This window comes from Passer domesticus, chromosome 2 (genome assembly GCF_036417665.1).
Source record: "Passer domesticus isolate bPasDom1 chromosome 2, bPasDom1.hap1, whole genome shotgun sequence".
Classification (NCBI taxonomy): Eukaryota; Metazoa; Chordata; class Aves; order Passeriformes; family Passeridae; genus Passer; species Passer domesticus.
The window spans coordinates 49,016,231-49,036,928 of NC_087475.1; the positions used below are offsets into that span (position 1 = coordinate 49,016,231).

Here is a 20,698-nt window from a genome sequence, read left to right on the forward strand (position 1 = left end):
CATAGCTTACCTCAAAATCATTCTGTCTGATGATAGTTGTTGCAGAGTTGGTTGTTGTAAAATGCTGCACACTAAATGTGACTCTTTAATATCAAATAATATTGTTGTTGTATTGAAGCAAAAGCATGACATGGCAAAATTCAATTCCTTGAGTATTATAGGAGAAGTTATCCAAAATTGAGTACTGTCAAAGAAAGGAAAATCCTGGAAACATCTGATCCTTCCTGTTTCATTCATAGTAATAGAGGTAAAGATAATTCATAACCACATCAGATTTATTCCTGAAAATATCATTTGAGATTAATTTTAAAACTAAACTTGTAAAGTAACTTTCTAAGAAAAAGTCTCAGCTTTGTTTACTGTTTCACTGGAAGGTACTTCAGCTGAAGCACTAAAAATTATGTGAAAACTCATACCTGGCTGTCATTTATAAAGTAGTTAAAGTTTAGGCTCAGTTGCTTTGTGTGGTTAAAAAGCTGTTATGTTAGTTTTATGTGATTATTCATTTCTCTCTTTTTTTTCTAACTGAGGTGTCCCACTTAGTAAAATTGTTCAGGAGTATTTGGTATTTGATATTGCTTAGAAGTTTCTTAAACTGTTTTAATTTCCTGTTGATGGTATATTTAAGAAAGATGTAAATGAATGTATTTATTTCAGTTAATAGAGAATGTAACTTCCTCTGGTTTAGTCAGTTCTGCCGTACATGCTATTTTCAGATCTGGTTCACAAGTTCAGATATATCACTTTATAACTTTTTCTAAACCTACTCTTGTCAATGATGAAACTGAAGATCAGGCTTGACTGCTTAGCTTTGAAAGAGTCACATTACCTGTTTTAAAAAAAGTCAAACCAGCCAAACAAAAAAACTCCCTCAGTTTTAAAAAGTGTTCCATTAGAGTTGAAGGTTTCTTCTGAGTGTTTGGAAAAATAATTTCAGTCAGATTAGTTATTGTGATTATAGCATATTTCTGTAATATTAAAAATAGTTTTTTACTCAAAAATATAATTTGTTTCTTTGATCAGCTTTTATTGAGCTTTAAAATGCTTCATTTGATAAAGATGAATACTGGTCTACAATTAAATTTTGCTTGTAGAAAGAAGGTGTTTGGAGAAATGTTAAATGATTCAAATGCTTTTCTGTCTAATCCAAGTTCTGAGTAATCTGCTGTTGGGGGTGGTTTTATGTGAATTTCTGGTACAGCATCAAGTCTGCAGATGTGCCCTCTCAGCCCCTTTTTTTTAAATAACCTTAAAAGCAATTCAGATCAGTTTTCTTATGAAGGGAGTGTAATGAAAGTGTAGTGGATAACAAATTAATGCAGCGTTTTCCTTTGTTTTTGACAGGACCACCCCCTCCCCTTCCACCATTGCAGCCTGCTGGCATGGATGCCCCCCCAAACTCAGCAACCAGCTCAGTTCCTACTGTTGTTACCACGGGTATTCATCACCAGCCGCCTCCTGCTCCACCCTCTCTTTTTACAGCAGGTGTAGTACTGAGGCTTTGCCCACAAGGTTTGCTAAATAGAATAACATTGATTTATATTATACTGTACTGTATAGAGATGATAATGTCATAGTTTGGGAGAATAAGTTTGTATCGTATAGATTGTGACAGTAAATTAACATTCTTCTTTTCAAACTTAGTTCAAGACTGAAGTAAAATCGGTATATAAAGTGTGACTTTTGACTGGAGAGTAATACTTTCATTGTGTTTAAGCAGGAAACTTGACATGACGGTTTTTTATGATAGTGGTTATACAACTCTTTCATTGTAACTCTTATCTTGTAATTAAATTAAATATTGTATCTGAAACCTTAAGGGTTTTAACTGCAATTTATTTTAATGAGACAATTTCTTTGTTACCAGAAACGTATGACACAGATGGCTATAATCCAGAAGCTCCAAGTATAACAAATACTTCAAGACCTATGTATAGACATAGAGTACATGCCCAAAGACCAAATTTGATAGGACTCACATCAGGTGATATGGATCTACCACCCAGAGGTATGCTCTCAAAGCTATACTTTGTTAGTTTAGCTGATTTTCTTACATTAATGCAGTTTGAGGAACTTTCCAGAGAACACTGGAAAATACAGCGTTTTCCTAAAATCTTCTGGAATTAAGAGATATTTAGTTGACTAGGGAACTATGTCTATAATTGCTGTGTATGCGTTTTTACAGGTAGAATGAAATTTCTTGTTAGAGTATTGAACAGTTTACCCTTAGCTGTAGTAACTGGTCACTTTGTGTAACTTTATACAGGAAAATGTTAATGTTTCTATAGTAGAGTCTCAGGATGATTTTTGCTTATAGAGAGGAGGGAGTCATTTTTATCTGGTATCAGTTTTGTGCACGAATAATCTTAACCTCACAGTTCCTGTGTTCCTGAGAAGAAGCAGCAGCACACAAAATAAGAATGGAAAAGGGATAAAACCATTTTTAATGTGGTTTTTATTTGAATTTGTATGTATTTCTATTTAATCTTACTATGTTTCTGTTGGTGTATTTTCAGTGAGGAGTCCCCCAGTGTGATTCCTGTTCTTCAGCAAAAGTGACTCCTTTCCCAGTCCATCCATAAATCTTGCTCCTAGGTGTTATTGCCCTGGAGTACTGTGCATTTCCTATCATGACCATTTTTGTGTGTGTCATCTAATAGTAGAATGGAGGTGTTAGCTGGAGTTGTGTGAGCCTCAGAGTATTGCATGGGACATTGTGAATCATTGTGAATCAGAGCACAGTCATCTTGAGGCAGATGCCTTCTCTCACACCTTTTTTGTTTTCTGTATGTGTGATGTCACTGTGACAAAATGAGTGCTATTAGCTATTTTGATCTGTCACAACATCTGTTAATAGTTAAGAAGTCTGTGACCAAGGTTTGATTCAGTCAGAACAAGAATCATAGTAATTTCAAAATAAACAATTGTGCTTTTCAGTGCAAATTCAGTGTGAGCAGAATACTTTTTTACAATCAAATGCACAAAAAATAAATTTTAAAAAAAGTAAAATCTTCTCATCTATTTACAGAAAAACCTCCTAATAAAAGTAGTATGAGAATAGTGGTAGATGCTGAATCCAGGAAAAGAACAATTGGTGCAGGGGATGGTGGAGTTCCTACAAAGAAGACTTGGTTTGACAAGTGAGTGACTGTTAACACAGTGTTGGCTTAAGAGCTGGAATTTCATTAACTGCTTTACTGTAATCTGAAACATATTTATTTCTGTAAATTGCAAGGAAGTGAAACTGTGAGTACACTGGTGGTACTAAAGTAAGTCATACCATAGTGTGAGCTGTATTTTTTTATTATCTTCTGTCAAAGGTGGTATGCAGATAGATGAAGTTGCTTTGAGTGATACTAAGATCTGTTCCTTGAAAATTGGCATGATGTAAGAAACAGGGAAGCTGCAGTGTGATGGTTGTTAGAGATGACTGATTTTAGTTGTGAAATGTGAATTTTATCACTGCTATTTTGATTTGTGTTGCCAGGTACATTACTGAGTAAAAAACAGAGGGTGCAAGGTTGGAAGGGATTTTAAGAGATTGCTGGGAGTGAGGAAATCCTTGAAGTAATAGTTATTTGAAACAGTAGTGGGGAAGTTTCATTGAATAGCTAAGAAATAGTTTTTGGAGAGAAGCAATGTAAAAGTCAGGAATTACACTGAAATGAGCAAATAAATATTAATTATCTCACAGATTTATGTGCTGGGGTATGCTGAGAATATCAGAGGGAAAGATAGCAGTTTTATGGGTGTATGTCCTGTACTCTTCTTCACTCTTGTAAAATCGCATTATTTTTTAAGTCTGGAGGTCTTTGTGTCTGATACACATATGCTTCTGTGTAAGCATCTACAATTTAACATTGTGTTTGCTAGTTTGCTATGGATTTCTGGCTTGATTTTTTATTTGTTGCAGGCAAAATTTTAACAGAACAAATAGTCCAGGTTTCCAGAAGAAAGTGCAGTTTGGAAATGAAAATACAAAACTTGAATTGAGAAAAGTTCCTCCAGAGCTTAACAACATCAGCAAACTTAATGAGCACTTCAGTAAGTTTGGAAACTTAGTCAACTTGCAGGTAAGAGTTAACAAGAGAAAGCAGTATACTTTGATGTAAAGGTAGTGGTAGTTGCTAAAAGAAGAATGCCAATTTTTTTTACTGAAACTCTTTATTATTTTTTTCCCTGAAACTCTATTATTTTCCTAATTTGTTTCTTAAATAAGATCTCATTGTTTTTAATGATATTGCCATTGAAGAAGCAGAAGTTAAATGTCCTAGTTATCCTTTATATTTTGAACAAATGTGTTCCTCAGAGATAAGACTTTTAAGAGACGTTTAAAACATTAAAAATTGTTTGCAAGTGGGTTTTTCTCAGCCATTTTATCAAATATGGATCTGCTGTCATAAACGCTCTGTATATTCAGAGATAAATTGTAAATACAGCAAACCTGCATTTCTCATCCAGAAAGCAGTCCCTGTGACATAATTACCTTCCATGGTAATGATGTTTGTCCCTTAAAATTACTTAGTGGTTTGAGTCACCCAATAAGCAAGTGAAGAGAGAGGAAAGCAATGAAAGAACTAGGGCCTGACTGAGGCTGATGTTACATATTGCAGGCTGCACGTGTAATGTCACTATTTCATGCCCAGTGTCTAAGCTACTCAGTGTGACCTTTCACCATTCTTCATTATCAACAAGTTTCAGATGCTAAACTGCATTTTTCTAAACCCTTTCTTGTTTTCAGTGAGGGCTGGAATGAAGAAGTGCAAAAAGGTTTTTGTATGTACTGATACATTACAGAATAAACATTCTGTGCCTGTCTGAACAGTGGAGGGATTTTAAATGTCTCCTAATTGCTGTTAAATATTTCTTAAGATTTTCTGTAGTTTACCTATGAATATGGGTGCATTAGCAGGCAGTACTATTCATTAAGGGACGTAAAACATGTACTGGAGATGTATATGGAGAGACAGATACGTATATGGAGGTTGCAAGCTATGCTCTTCTTGCAGAGAGTATAGTCTTGGCTTTTGAAGCAAAAATAATGTGTTAATGCTCAAAGGAGGGAAATCAAAATGAGGTTTGCTGTCTGGCTCTAATATTAGATAGGGCATTTACTATCTGACCCCTGCATTTTTCATAATTTCATAATTTTCTTTACTTTGCTGATGCTTCCTTTTGTCTTTCAAACAACTGCTCATATTTGCAAACAGAAATACTGGTTGACTGGGGGTTTTGCTTTACTTTCTTTGAGGTTTTTTAAACTATTCTTAAAGTTTATTAGTATAAACTCAAAGTTGATTTTGACACCAGGCCTTTCAAATGGGCTCATGAATGGGAAGTATTTATCTAATGACACTTATTGGGTGTAAATTGTAAGCTTCTAAGCCTGAAAGCGAATGATTTAATGATAATTTTGACACAAATGAGAATCCTCTGTGTGATAAGTTTTGTTCTTCTGTTTTAAATCTCAGGTTGCATATCAGGGTGATCCAGAAGGTGCCCTTATTCAGTTTGCCACACATGAGGAAGCAAAGAAAGCTATATCAAGTACAGAAGCAGTATTAAATAATCGTTTTATTAAAGTTTATTGGCATCGAGAAGGCAGCGCACCACAAATCCAGACTGCCACACAGAAGGTAGAGGATCTAAATCTGTTTTAGCATCTTATGTAGAAAATAATCTTCAAAATATTTTTAAGAGACTCTTTATATCAAGTAACTAAGTTCCTTTGAAATAATGACTACTTCATGTAATTAATTTCCAAAAGTCACTCTTCAGTTGTAAATTCTTTGACCTGATATACGAAGTTGATTAGCAAGATGAGACAGAAGGTATTTAAGGAAAGCCCTTCCATGACTTTTGGTGCATTCCACTCTGTTATCCTGTCAAGCAAGATTTGATGAAACTCTCTGCTGGATAACATCTATTTTGTTTTAATTAATATAGGCTTTTTTATTTTTTCTAGTGAGCATAAGAAAGGCAGCAGAGTTATATTTCTTTCCTGACATCTCCATTTTTTCCCATGAGCTTCTGGTTTTCCTCCTTCCCTTTCCTATTCCCTTCCTGTTGAGCATGTGTATTATTGTACAAAGTAACAGAAGAATTTGGTTTACATATAGGTGCGTCTGTGTATACACATGTAGATCTAAGGGCTTGCAAACAACAGTGGAAGAGAAGAACTGAGACTAATTTTTCTAGGATGGGATCAGAGACATTTTTAAGTAGGGAGATGGTTGCTGATCTCTATGATATCCAGATTTAGAATGTCTGGGAGTGGATTGGAGGTATATCACAAGAGATCCAGAGTGGGCATGAAGCATTTTTTTGCTGAGAGAGTGGTCAGACAGTGAAACCAGTTTTCTGGAGAGGTGGCCGATGGCCCCAAGCCTGTCACTCTCTAAGAGGCATTTGGACAGTATCCTTAACAATGTGCTTTAACTTTTGGTCAACCCTGAAGTGACGAGACAGTTGGACTAGATGGTTGCTTCAGGTCCCTTACAACTGAAATACTCTGATCTCTATTTTTTTATAGAATTGCAGAGGCATATTTGGAAGTTGTCATGTTCGTAGCAGCATTGGCAACATAAAATAAAACAGCAATTACTGTTTTGAAGGGTAAATTTGTAACCTGTGTCAAGTCAAATCAGACTTGTCAGCAGTACAGCAGTGGCTGTACTTAAGCAGAAGAGGAACCTTGGCTTCATTGTGGCTCTGTGGGTTATTGAGTTGAGTCTTCTCAGTTAGCAGGTGGTGTAGCAAGTCCTTCAAATTATCTGTGTATCCTGCTCTGTTGGATTTGCTGTCAGTGTGGAGCAGCACATTCTGCACTTCAAAAATAGGAGACAGGCTCTGTAGATGAAATGGTCACTTAAGTTTATATGCTGATTTAATACGTGAATTACTTTAGTTAGAGGATTCTTTCAATTGCTGCTCTGAGTTGAGAATTCCTACTTTCTCTTGATGGTGTGTGTCATCATCATTAACAATCAGTGACCTGATTTTCCATGGCAATCCTGATGTATAGCATTTTAACAGTTTTCTTTCTCCTTTGTGAGAAATGCCTTGATTTTTGTCTTCAAAAATTCGGTTTTAATGACATCTATCTCACTATCTTCCCTGTTATTATCCTTTATATTTTATCAATATCCTTAATGCTTTGTCTAAAGTAGTGCTGGTCAAAACGGGTATTTATTTTCTTAGCTTGATTTTCATCTCAGCCAGAAGAGGGCAGTGGAGTACGTCATTTTCTTTACTACAGGCATTCCCTCGTACTCAAAGCATAGCTTGCACTATGCTATCAGCTTATTTGCTGATTATGCTATTCAGAGTATTATTTGAGTATTAACTCTATATTTCCAGACAAACATTCGATCTATATAGTTCTTATTTTTAGTAGTCCCATAATTTTTAGTGGTGTTAACAGCTTCCAATCACACCACCTTTAGCAAGTTAATTTTTCTGTTTTGAGAATGAATTCCCCTTAGTCCTGGGGACAGTATTAGATGTTCCTGCCTCACCAAGAACGGCCATTCAGCACATGTAAGGAGACTGCATTTTGAAGTCTGTCATCAGCAACAGAAGGCACACAGTAACAAGAAAAACTTTTAATAGGAAATTAAAATTTTAAGTACAATGCCTCTATGTTTTTCTATACCAAGATACAACATTTAACAAATTGTTTAGTAAGTAAACACATATTTGTAAGTCTTTCAGGAGCATGAATATTTACTTCTCTTTTCATTGAAATTAATATTTGGTATCACATCTATGAGTGGTGTGGACACTTAATTCTTCTTCCTATACTATAAATACTTGTATTTTTCTTTTCTGTTATGTTAATTAAGTATGTGTTAATTAATTTCACCTGTATTTGTTATGGCACCCAACCAGATTTTGTCTATCAGGCCCCAAGACAGGCTTTTGAATTTTCTTCAGTGTAAAGTCAGTTGACTTTTAAATTGTCCCTTCAGTAGCATCTGATCCAGCACAGTTGCTTAACCATTGCAATTTTATCAGCAGGATTACTTCGGAAATTTTTTGCTGTAGAATTTCCAAGAGAGGTAGAAGTATTTAGGTAAAGATGGTGGGAGTCAACTATAATAAATCATCAAATAAAAGGCTTCTGCCAAGAAGCAGAAAATAATATGCTCTCCACATCTGAGGCAGATAAAACAGGAAGTTCTGGGCTTAAAAGGCAGCACAAAGAGATTTAGGTTAAATATTAAAAAAACATTTTCTAATGCCAAAGCATACTGAAGCACTTTTGCCTAGAGAGGTGACAGGACCTGTTTCATCTGAGATTTGTAAGAACGAGATAGATAGATGCTGTCAGTAATGGCATAACTGACTTTGCGCTACAGTGGAGAGAAATGGATTAGGTGACCTTCTGAGAGCTATAAATATGACAATAAGCTTGCTTGGAAGCATATTTTTTGGTCTTAACTGTTGAATGTTTTTGTCGAAGAAAAAAAGGAAAGGTGTTAGCTGTCAGGATATATCCATTGTAGATTCAAAGATTATCTGCTCTCTTTTCTTTTTCTTCAGTCCCATGACTGCATGTTTCTATATATTTTTTTTTTCTATTTTGTCCAAGTTAAAACATAGGAGATTAAAAATGTGGCATATCACTGTCAAAAGTGGGAGTCTTTGTGATTCAAGTTTGTATTCTGTCTTTTCATAATTAAACAGTTGATGGTGAAAGAGTTGTGAGAGGAATCAGAAGACTCTCTTTATTACGTTTTATTCTAACAGGTAGAATGTAAGTTAGGCTGAGTAAATGTAATTAATAGAAATAAATCAGTTGTTTGGTCACTTCTGTAAGCTGTAAGTGCAAAATGAGTGTTATTGCCACTCGCACTACACAAATTTTCAGTATAACATAATAAATTTCATGAAGTGCTTGTTTATCCCATCAGGTGAATGGTAGAAGGGAAGAAGTGTAAATGTAAATTCCATTGTAATTTCATTGTGTACTAACTGAATGACAGGTGTGGCAGCCTTCTGTTGTTAATCTTGTGCTGTGCCTCTTGGGGGCTGGGGTGGTGTTGCAGGTGATCCAGCCCTTAGTGCAGCAGCCCACTTTGCCTGTAGTGAAGCAGTCAGTGAAGGAGCGGCTCGGCCCAGTACCTGCGAGTAATATTGAACCTGCAGAAGCACAGGGTGCCAACACAGAAGTCACTCAGGTTTGTATTGTAGTGAGAAGTTCATTTGCCTGTTCTGTCTGAAATAGGTTCCGTAGTGTACTAATGTACCGGTTACTTCTATGGTGCAAGTACACATTTACTATTTCAAAGTGCTTCTGCTTACATTGTTAGTGGTGTTTTCCTCTTAAAGTTTTCCTTAGTGCAATGATATTTGGCTTTTTTACCTGAGTCTGGTACTTAATTTTTTAGTATTGTAGTTTTTTACATAGTTTAAAAAGGAAAACTGAAAGGCTTTCAGACTATTTCAGGATTGTTGTGTTATATAGCTGGTGTCAGATTGCAAAATAAAGTGAGTCTCTATCCAAAGAACTAAAAGCTAATTTTTTTTTTGCATATATGTATTTTATCTGTTAAACACCTAAAACCATTAGAGAATGAAACTCTGTATCTAGAAGAATTTTTAGAATTTGTTCATCTCCCCTAATAAAAGAAAGAGTGTACCACAGTGAATAATGTGAATTATGACAGAATCGGTTGTATTACTCCCATTAGAAATAGTCTTTAATGTTTTATTATGTTCGCAACATTTCCTTATTAGCATTATGCCACTGCTTTGGTTTTATCTCTGGAAAGGAAGACCAGCACAAATCAGAACACATTTGTAATTTAAATTCCATCGACTTTTTGCATTTGATGCAGATGTAATCTGCAAATAGCAGATTATAGAGCACAAGAGCTGCAGTGTATTTAAAAGGGCCTGTGCAGATAATCCTCTGCCAGCTAGCATGTCTTGAACTTCTTGCAAAAAGTATGTAGGATAATCTTTGATTCCAAATTTGGCTTTGTATTTGTCCTACCCAATTACAGACATATATAACTGAAAAATCAAATATCTAAAATTAATTTTGTCAATTGTTTGAATATTTTTCTTTTATTGTTGCTTAAAAGTCTATGATGTTATTAAATATTTTTTCTAAATTGCAAGTGCTTGTAGTGTACATTTGAACTATAATTATGCTTTGTTTTCTTAGAATGTGACTAAATTATCTGTGAAGGATAGACTGGGTTTTGTGTCGAAGCCAGTTACTCCAACAACTGAAAAGGTAAGAAAATGTCTCATATTTTCTCCTCTCATACATGTTTTCAGTAGAATTATTTTTTTTATCAAACCTCTTGTGTCAGTATTGTTTCATAACTATGAATCAAACAATTTGTGAAGGATTAGTTTTAGGAAGTATAATAAGTCAAAACTCAGCAGATGGCTAAATGATTATAAGAAGGACAAAAGCTGCTATTTTGTGGGTTTTGTTTAATCTATCAGGTTCCTTTTATTCAGTAATAAAAAGAACTGGATATGTTCCATAATCCTGACATGTTTAGAAGTATACAAAAATAAATTTAAAAAATAAATGAATTTTGACATTACATATGACACTATAGAAAGCAGTTCTACAAAATGTTTCTGGCCTTCTGTGCTTCGTAAAAGATGATGCTGTAAACATTTACCGTTTTATTTGGTTTTACAATTTGCAGTACTTGTGAAAAGATAAAGGTGGAAATTAATCAGTATAGAAAGGACAAAGGTAAGGGGGGAAAGGTGCATCTGAATTGTGGTTATGAGCTATGTATTTTGGCCAGTGTTTCCAATTCTCAGAATACAAGTGGTTGATGTGTTTACTATAGTAGCAAAGTTTGTAGTGCGTGTTTCCAGATCTATTTAGCACTTCAGGGGATAGGCTTCCCCAGTGTTTTAACATTTGAGAAAACTTGTGGTAGAAGGACAGGATTTTACCTCCTAACAGGCTTCCTCTGTCTTAAGTATATGTCTTTTCTATTGGGAGTTAGCTTGACCTGAAATAAATGAAGCATCCACTGTATTTCCCCACACACATCCCCTCCCACCCCTTTTCAGTATGGCCGTTGATGGATTAAGTGGCATCCAACGGGTAAAATTCACTCCAGAGGTGCTTAACATAGAAAGGCAACAATACTTGAGGTTGTTAATGTTAGCTGTCATATTAGAGAATGCATCTTTGATTCATTTCAAACCAAGCAGTCCACCTAAATGCATTGATCAAGGCTTCTAGCCTGTATTTTGTTGTTAGTTTGGTTAATTCCATTCTTGGTACTCTAAATTAGTTGCAGATAAATACCTTGCTGTGTATTCCTGATCTACATTTTACATATATAATAAGTGCTTTAGTAATAGGAAGTCTGCTTCATCTCGCAGCTTGAATGGAAATACTTTCTTTTCCTGATTGTGTAAGAGCTGAGTTATCCTGAAACACTTTTCTGCAAAGATGCAATTTTATGCTAGAATGATTTTCTGTTCTGTTGTGTTATAGTACAGATGTGATTTTGTTGAGGGGCTGAGCTGTTCACTGGATGTGTTGTGAAACAGCAGTTTCCTTTGACATTCGTAGTAGGATTCTAAAACCTGATTTGACTTACTTTTACCTACTGTTGCCTCTTTACAAGGAAATACCTTGCCTAGTTTGCAGTTACTGTATTCTATAACCATTAGAAATAAAATTACTGATATCCATCAAAAAACAGAGGTGTCATGTCCTAGATTTTTTTTTGCACCTGATGGAGTTCACAGTTTGACGAGAACTTTGCAATGAGAAAGGAGGTAGCTATTCTTCACAAAAAGCAGGAGGAAAAGGTGCTAAAACAGTCATTGTGAGACCTTGTAGGATCTGTATAGGGACTTAAAATTTGTGGACTTGTGAAGAGATTCACGCTATTCACACTATTGCTTCTCTTGAATAGTATTAAGCGATTTAGAAGACCTTAGTGTTGCTTTTGACTTATCTGTGTTGGTGCTGTGGCTTCTCTCTTTACATCTCCTACATAAAAGAGATGAGAAGATGTGGTTCACTCTGCCCTGAAGACAGTTCAGGCTGAAAGGAAATGTGTCAATATTTTTGTCTTTGCTTGATCCTCTGTTTGTTTGTCTTGTAGCCTGTCCTAAAGCTACTTTGTAATAGAAACTGTATGATTCAGATATGCATACTTAAATGTTCTTTAATAGATTTAGAAGAAAAATCCTTCATCTTTGTAATGGCCTGCTTAGAGCATTTTGTACCACCTTCTATAACGTGTTCATTTCTTTTTGCTGTTGTTTTCTGTATACTGCATACTCTTGAAAACACTACACAGTGGAAAGAAATAGCATAAATATCACACTGAAGTGTAAAGGGTTTATATAAACCTTTCCTGTTGTAAATTCTTCTAAGCTCTTGGTCTTTTCTGCCTTTCTGTCTCTTGTCTGTCTCTTTTTTTTTTCCCCCTTCCTGTTGGTGGGCATTTTGCTATTTTATGGAATGCATGGTGACCAATAGAATCTGCATGCATCTTTTAATTTTCCACATAGATAAAAAGTATTTTTAAACTCCTGGAAATCATACCAATTACATACAGTCTTCTATTTGTTAACAAGACAGACAAGATCATACCTGTATTATCTCTAGGACTTAGCTGTGGAGTTTTCAATATTAGCATGCCAAAAAACTCTTTAAGGAACAGTCTAAGAAAACAGAATAGTTCAAATCTTCAGGTATTTTGGAGAGGTGCATAGTATGTTTTAGGGAGATGGTGAAGCAGTCCTCGGTGTTCTCAGTAAGTCATGGAGAAATTTCATACCTCATTACAAATGTAGGAAAGAGAACAGAGAGATGTAGGAGTCTCTTCCTGTGCTGCATAATGTTGAAGACTTCTTTATACTTGAGTTACTGCTTGCTGATTTTGCAAGCTCTACTTGGCACAAACTGTACGTGAAAAGAAACAGTTGTCTCTGTGTTGGACCTTAGTCTCTAAAATTATGTTGAACTTTTGCTGGAAAATTAATGAAATACTGTATTTTGGACTTCAAAACACAACAACAACAGTAACTCTTGCAAAAATCTCAGTTTTCTGTTTCCTTAGTTATGCTCAAATACGTAAATATTTATGTATTTGAAACTTGGAAGTGAATACCAAATCTCAGTGGAGAGGATTTATAAGCTGGTGTTGATAACTTACATATCTGATGTAGTGCTGCCTCTTCAGAAATCGTTTAACTTCAACAACTCCAAATATAATTGCTACGCCAAATTTTTATATTCCATATCATCAAAAGAGACAAAAGAAAAGACACTTATATATTTTTGAGCACTCATGCGGGTTTTTTACAAGATTGAAATTCACTGGCAAAAAAATAAAATGATTTCCTCCTATAGGTTTTATCTACTTCTACTGGCTTGACAAAAACTGTGTACAACCCTGCTGCTTTGAAGGCAGCACAGAAATCTTTGCCTGTTGTTTCCACTTCCGTGCTAGACTCTAATGAAGCACAGAAGAAAAAACAGGTAAATTAAATATGCTTCTTTTTAAAATGGACCTAGGTTGGGAACTTGTGACCTAGAGATAGAGCACTATGTATATTCCTCTCAAGAATGTAGATGAAATTTGTTGCAAGATTAAATTCACTATAATGTTTTTCTTCCCCCCCACATATTACAAGAAAATTCAGCATTGTTTTGTTATTTTTCAGTGTATGTTCAGGCAGTGTAAGCAGGTTTAAAACTGTAGAAATTCAAAATGTGAAACACTTTTTCCTGGAGTCAGAATCTACACATTGAGGTATGAATTGTCTGTTGTGAGTGAAAGGGAGTATAGTATAGTCACTGTTCTTCTCTCTTAAACTATTCTGGAGCTGGCCACTATTCTCAGTATATTTTGTACATGGGACCAAAATGGTTTCTTCAAGAGAACTGAGAATTTTATGACTCTGCATTTTCTTGTTTCAAAGCTATAGTTCTTCTGTGCCCACTTTTATTTTTACATAGTGCTAGGCTTTCTCTTTTTATATATGTTAGAAAGGAAACACAACAAAAATGTATTTGGACTTAATAGGTCACTCAGCTGTAGTTCAGCTTGCTTAGAATTTTTAGGAGAGCATAGCAAAAGTCCTTTTTCAGGTTTGTTCTTATTATTTGGAGAAACTAAATACAGGACATTATTTGCCTTACTGTTTTTTAACCACAAATTATGAATACAAGGTTGCGTCCAAATGTAAGTGTTGAAATCAGTATAATTGTTAAAGATTTTGGTCAAGTACTGCTAAATTTCTGTAATTTCTGACTAATGTAATTTGAACTAGCAGTTTGTAGCTGCATGTGAGTTTTGCCACTGGTCCAGAATTTATGAAAAGCAGTTGTGATTTTGAGATTTCATTTCATGTTTGTTCCATAACACATATTTTTAGAATTACAGCCTTTAACTTTCAAGTTAAGGTGCTAAATGCCTGTAAAATGGCAAAAACCTTGTAATAAAATTGTTGACTCATCATAAGAGCTATAGAGGTTTTTCTTGAGAGAAGACACTGAAATTGTGTCTAAGTGATTGGCTCTTTTTTCATGTGATCTTGTGCTCCTTCCTGCCTTCAGAAATTTCTGTTACAATATACTAGTACTTGTGGAAAGACATCATTTTGTGGGACTGATTCCCTTCCTTTCCTCTTGTCTCCCTAGCTTTTTTTCACATTCATCCCCTTACCTTACCTGCCCTTTGCCTTCAGAGAAATGATTGTACACTGTATTGAAAAACTAACATTTCATGCAGCAGAATTTGTCAGTATTTGGGAAGACATACAGAAACTTAACTACTGTTTCTTTTTCTATGGCTGCTGTGGATTTACAATCTTTGTAGAAGATATTCCACTTGCAGTTGATCCCAGTTGATCATCTTCTGCCTCTCCTCTACTACTCCATTAAATATGTTGATATCAAAGCTCTTAAGGGTTTTCTGTTGTCTTAAGACTTCTGTATTTGAGAAAAAGAAGCAACTGCTTTCTTGCAAGCACCATTAGTCGGCACTGAGTACAGCAGGGGTGGCATCTCATCCTGCTTCTCATTCGGAGTGCAGTATTGTCACTTACTGATCAGTTCCAGTTCAATTTGATTTGCCCAATGCCTGGTCAAGGTTCTTTTGTTGGCAGATGGAGTAGCTGTATTGTTGATTCCCAGTTAGAGCGCTCAGACACAAAAGAGGTGTTTTTCTTTGGGTGACACTTCAAGTGTAGGGAAAAAAAAAAGTTTTCTTTGTACTTGTAACAGTTCTGGAGACTCTGTTTTAATTGATGGGCTTGATTTACAGTTGCTTTCAAAATGATTGTGCTCACACATTTAAGCACTTGCATGCTGTACCTCTTGAGGTAGTGTAGTATGTTGCCTTTCAGCTTTCAGTGGAGTTGTGTAAGGTGTTACTTTATATGTGAGCAATAATAAAGTCTTCCCAGCACAGATCTAACTAAATAAGATAATTAGATCTTTCTTTATTTTGGTGATATATTATATTCTAAAACATAGTTGAAAATATCAGTACCTTGCATTTCCTGTTACTAATTTTTTCCATGTTGTTGTAAGTTACTACTGTGTAGTTGTCAGGTATAGTATATTATTCTGGCATTAATGCTTCAAAGTCTAGAAATTTTCTGTAATCTTTTTATGCTTCTAGGAAGCATTGCGACTTCAACAAGATGTGAGGAAAAAGAAGCAAGAAATCTTGGAGAAGCACATTGAAACACAGAAGGTAAAATACTATCATTAAAGACAGTAATCAATTCAGTTGTAAAATCTCAGTTCAATTTAAAATATTTCAGAATTTGTAAGAATGAACAAAAAAAAGGCCTATAAAATAAGCATTATTTCAGGTTTATAGTTTTAATCTAACTTGTCCTGTTAGTTCATTTAAATAAAGCCCTACAAGCTTATGCAATTTATGTCCAGTTTTAACTGATACTGCCTAATTTGGGAGCAACATGCATATGTCAGTTCTGTTTGACAAGAGCAGGAGAGAATTATGTAGGAAGTGATGCATGACTGCACTTAGGCTTAGGAAGAGAAAAAAAGCCAAAGTGTCATTTAAGATGAATAAAATTTTGAAATAATTCAAGTGTGTTAAGCAAATCTGTCCAAATGAATTGGAAATATCAGATGTTCATTTGGAAACTAATCAGAGATTCAGACAAAGATTTTAATTTATACAATATGTTAAAAGTCCTTTGTGTTGATTTGTAGGCCAAAGCAAAAGAAATGCAGTATTTGTTTTTTCCATTAGTTATAATGACCACTGGAAAATAGATCTGTATTAGTAGCTGAGTAAAAATACTTTTCTTTTTCTGAACTGGACAGATGCTGATTTCAAAGCTGGAGAAGAATAAAGCCATGAAGTCAGAAGACAAAGCAGAAATCATGAAAACACTGGAAATTTTGACTAATAGCATTACCAAGTTAAAGGATGAATTAAAAGGTGTATCACCAGGAGGAGGGACTCCTTTAAAAAGCATGAAAACTAAAACTCAGGTACTCAGGTTTTAGTCAGCTTGTTAATTGATGAATTCACGTGTTTGTTTCTGAAGAATAAAAATAAGTAGTCCCATCAGCAGTATTTAAAAGCAAACTGGTGTATCCTGGAAGAGGTATTTTCTTTTTCAGACTTGGCACAGTTCTGTGACAGAGAAGTCTTCATTAAGACCACTAACAATAAGCCTCAAAAGTTTTCATTACACCAGTGTCACTGTCTGCTCTGTGAGTGCTAACTGCTGGTCATCATTAAATTTCAGAAGCGCTTCTTTTGTCATGTTACTGATGTATTGCAGCACAGTGGGATTTCAGAGACACTGGTTCCAATTTTGAAAATTTGGAAAACCATTATATAGATAATGGATTTTTTCATCTGGTTGCAGTAGATAATCAGCAAATGGGGGTGAATGGACTTGAGGTTGAAGTTGCCGGTTGAATGATCAAGGTGGTTTTTTTTTTATTTTAAAGATTCCAGGAAAAAAAACAAAAAAAATCACCTTTCTTTATCAGTGGTGATGCTTGGTTTCCAACTGTCACAAGCACAAAACCTTAATCTCATGACATCCAGCCTTTGCAAAGATTCTATGCTGTTGTTTTGAATCAAGATGTGTAAATTAAACTGTTTCACAATCCTCTGTAGTTTTTTCATAGTTAGCTTTCATTTGTGATGTCACTGAAATGTTTGGGTCCTACTTTTTCCATTAGAAAAGTTTCGCTTTGGATCAGAACTTCAAATTAAGTTTTCATGGTCACATCTTTCCCTGCACTTCAGTGGTTGCAGTGAACCTGTGCCTAATTGGGGTTCAGACACACATTTCTGTTTCATATATATTTTCTGAACTTCAATAATTTTTTTAAGGTACTGTGTCCTGGAAGGTAACTTTGAGTGCATCAGAGACCAGTCTTGTTAGCAAAGGTCTTGTTACTTCCTGTGGTTTTTTACTGTGATCTGAACAGAACCAGCATATTTGTGCTTTTGCATTATGATGTTGTAATAAACTTAGATGCTTTTTCGCAGTACTGATCACAGATTTTGTGTACTGCCTTTTTCATCTTTTTTTTAGTTCATCTCATCACCATAACATCTTGAATTTTTGTTGTATAGAAAAAAATCCATTAGCTTTGGCTTTGCTTGGTAGTGTAAAAGGTTTGACATCACAAAGCTCAGATGAAAGTTTGACCTTGCCATGAAGACTCCTAAGCTTGTGCTTTGTTTGTTTTGGGAGGTGGAAACCCAGTGAAATAAGTAGTATACCTGCAAAGTTGCAGCTTTTTATTGAACAATTGTTTCCTTAGTAGAGAATGTGAACTGTGGAACTAATAATATCCATAACATTTTTTTAGATGCAGAAGGAGTTACTAGATACTGAACTGGATTTATACAAGAAGATGCAAGCTGGGGAGGAAGTTACTGAATTAAGAAGAAAATATACAGAACTGCAGCTGGAAGTATGTTTGTGTCTTCTTTTATAGCAATTAACTTTTAATCAAATATTTTCCTTTATGTTTATTAGCTTGCATATTGTATAATGAACTATTTTTATCCAGAGTGCACTATTAAGTTGCATGTAGATGGAGACATTTAGCTATAATGTTTTAAAAAAACACTTTCTCTTCTGCAGTGGAATTGAGAAATAATATTGTCTCTAATTGCAGTTGCTAATCTGTTTAAATTCTGTAGCTGTTTAGATGACATGGTATTTTATAGATTTGTGGATATTAATGCTTTCTTGAGAACGTGGAGTGTTTTTAAATTATTGCCTGAAGGTCGTTTTGTGTTTGACCCAGAAAAGTTAAGAAATACTGCCTAATCTTTTGTTTCTAAGTGTTAGCATCCTTTTAATGAGATTAATCAAAAAGCCCGAGGTGCCAAAAGTAATATTATTACAGTGTTAGTTTCAAGAGGAGAACTTAACAGAAGCAAATACAGTGTTTTAAGAAGTATTCAATGTGTAGAAACAATTTTTTCTTTTAAGTAGTTAATTTTAAAAATACTTGAGGTGGCTGTACAAAATTCTTCATATGTGTGTCTAATTTTGAGAAATTATGAATACTGTGAGTGTTATTCTGTGTTATATTGCACTTTCTTGCAGTATGTACTTGAATCACTTGATAATCTTATTTCTTTTTACTGTTAAGCAGGGCTGCAGTGTCGCTTAAATTACTCTTGTCTTAATGAAGCTTGGTCATGTCTTACGTATTACTGCATATGAATACAGCGCACATACGTGCAGCCAAGTTGCATTAAATCCTTACTTTAAGTTGTTATGCAGCTTTGGTAATTGTGAAATAGTTTTGCTAATAAATCAAGCCAATTGAGTAGAGATGATGCAAAAGCTTATGTTAACAGTATATTTTCTCATGGTGAGTAATATTATATACAAGTACTGAAAGCTTGTTTATAAATTCTGCATCTCAGAAAATAAGTGAATTGAATGACATGTACAATAGGAGAAGTTAGGTGCACATTTAAGATGAAGTTGTATCATAGCTAAGTGCACTAATCCTTCATCTCTAAGTCTGTTTGTATTTTGAGTTAGGTAAAAAAGAGCTCTTTCAGGACAGTAGTATTTAAATGACTTTTCTGACTTCTTTAGCAAATACCAACAGAAGTAGATGAAGAAAAACAGGGTCATCAGTAATGCACACTTGTGTTTCAGGGAACAGCATGAAATATATCCCTTGCACAGATTACAAGAGGGATAGGAGGTTTTTTTTCCCTTGATGTTTGTTTGATTCTTCAGTATTCTTAAAAATTATTTTAAAAGCTTTTATTTACACATTGTGCTTGTGACTTTGACTCCCACAATATTTAATGTGTTGTTTCTTTGACTCATAACCTGTTTTTCTGTTCCAGGTGACCCTGACTTTACTGAAAGAAAATCCAAATAGTTTACAGCTTGTTTGTTGAGTTCAGCATGCTCTGAATTACTCATTTAAACATTTTTAAATGATTAAAAAACCATAAACAAAGAACGAAACTGGAAAAACCCAAACACCTTAGGATTATGTTTATAAAAACCTAAATAGCAAACTAGATACTATTGTAAATTTATCTGAATAATTTAATGAATAAATCCATAAGAAAATGATGGGTGGCATCTCTGACATGGATTAAAGTAGTGCCATCGCTGCTTGAGTTTGTAAAACACTGTAGGATTTATTAAAAGGGTGATGATTTCATTTAACATCCATTTGATTCCTATGGCAGATCTATTTGGGTTCAAAAATATGTATTTTCTTGCTGTAAACATTGAAATTAGATACTTGAAAGTGGTCTTTCAAAGCTTAAAGTAGCTTTTTGAAATTATTTTTTAAATGACTGTCCCTGTCATCGGCCTTCTGATTGTTCTTGAAGAGCATGTGCTAGTTCTTTAGAAGGTGTACACAGATACTGTGGAAATGGCAATTTTTGAATACCTAGAGCCAAGTGTTCATTGAATAAATACTTTATCCTTGGAGAGGCCTGTTAGAAGCCTTTGTTTGCATCTCACAATTCTCTGGCCAAAAGCTCTTAAGCTGAAATAATTCTGGTCAGAATAAAGGTCTTGCCTAAACTTCAGAGACAAATGGATAAAGAGACTAATTAAGTAGTTGGACACCATATCAAGCAATTTCGATAATGAAATTTCAGATATGCAGCAGTTGTTTTTTCCTATGAGGAGTTAATCTTCAGAGATAAGGGCTCATTTGATACCTGAGTTTGGTTTCCTAGTTCCATCCTGTCATTGGTCTGGTAATAATTGGCCTTTAGATAATTAGCTTTTGAATGTTACTTAAATGTTCACCTTCTGTTATTTTAAGACCTGCAAAGTGCTCTTTCTGGGGCTTTCTTGGGGACGTGTTTTTAGGAAACATCAGAATATGTGTTTGTTAATTCTATCCAAACACGTAGACAGTGAATTTTAAACTGTTAATGTTATGTGTAAACACCTTAGGCTGCCAAGCGAGGGATTCTCTCTTCAGTTCGCGGCAGAGGGGTTCACGCGAGGGGCCGGGGTGCATCGCGCAGCCGAGGCAGAGGAATCCGGGGCCGGGGCAGAGGCAGAGGAGTTCCTGTGCACGCCGTGGTGGATCATCGGCCCAGGGCTCTGGAGATCTCCGCGTTCACCGAAAGTGACCGAGAAGATCTTCTGCCTCATTTTGCGGTATGTCACAATTGCACTCTTTTTTTCCCTTTGCATAACATCCTTCCATTGAATGACTTTC

The 20,698-nt window shown here is 35.1% G+C and overlaps 1 protein-coding gene across 5 annotated transcripts in view; it reads left to right on the forward strand.

Moving 5' to 3' along the window:
- The window catches only part of RBM26 (RNA binding motif protein 26), a 47,916-nt gene that overhangs the window by 18,515 nt on the left and 8,703 nt on the right, over nucleotides 1–20,698 (forward strand). For 2 of the 5 annotated variants that reach the window (XM_064408474.1, XM_064408470.1), the window contains exons 8-19: nucleotides 1,345–1,512; nucleotides 1,868–2,008; nucleotides 3,029–3,140; nucleotides 3,914–4,073; nucleotides 5,472–5,636; nucleotides 9,051–9,182; nucleotides 10,175–10,246; nucleotides 13,364–13,492; nucleotides 15,642–15,716; nucleotides 16,319–16,489; nucleotides 17,834–17,938; nucleotides 20,428–20,637. In XM_064408474.1, the coding sequence (XP_064264544.1) occupies nucleotides 1,345–1,512; nucleotides 1,868–2,008; nucleotides 3,029–3,140; nucleotides 3,914–4,073; nucleotides 5,472–5,636; nucleotides 9,051–9,182; nucleotides 10,175–10,246; nucleotides 13,364–13,492; nucleotides 15,642–15,716; nucleotides 16,319–16,489; nucleotides 17,834–17,938; nucleotides 20,428–20,637 (1,640 nt within the window). The remainder of the gene's footprint in view (nucleotides 1–1,344; nucleotides 1,513–1,867; nucleotides 2,009–3,028; nucleotides 3,141–3,913; nucleotides 4,074–5,471; nucleotides 5,637–9,050; nucleotides 9,183–10,174; nucleotides 10,247–13,363; nucleotides 13,493–15,641; nucleotides 15,717–16,318; nucleotides 16,490–17,833; nucleotides 17,939–20,427; nucleotides 20,638–20,698) is intronic. The other 3 variants (XM_064408471.1, XM_064408473.1, XM_064408475.1) reach the window with 2 other exon arrangements.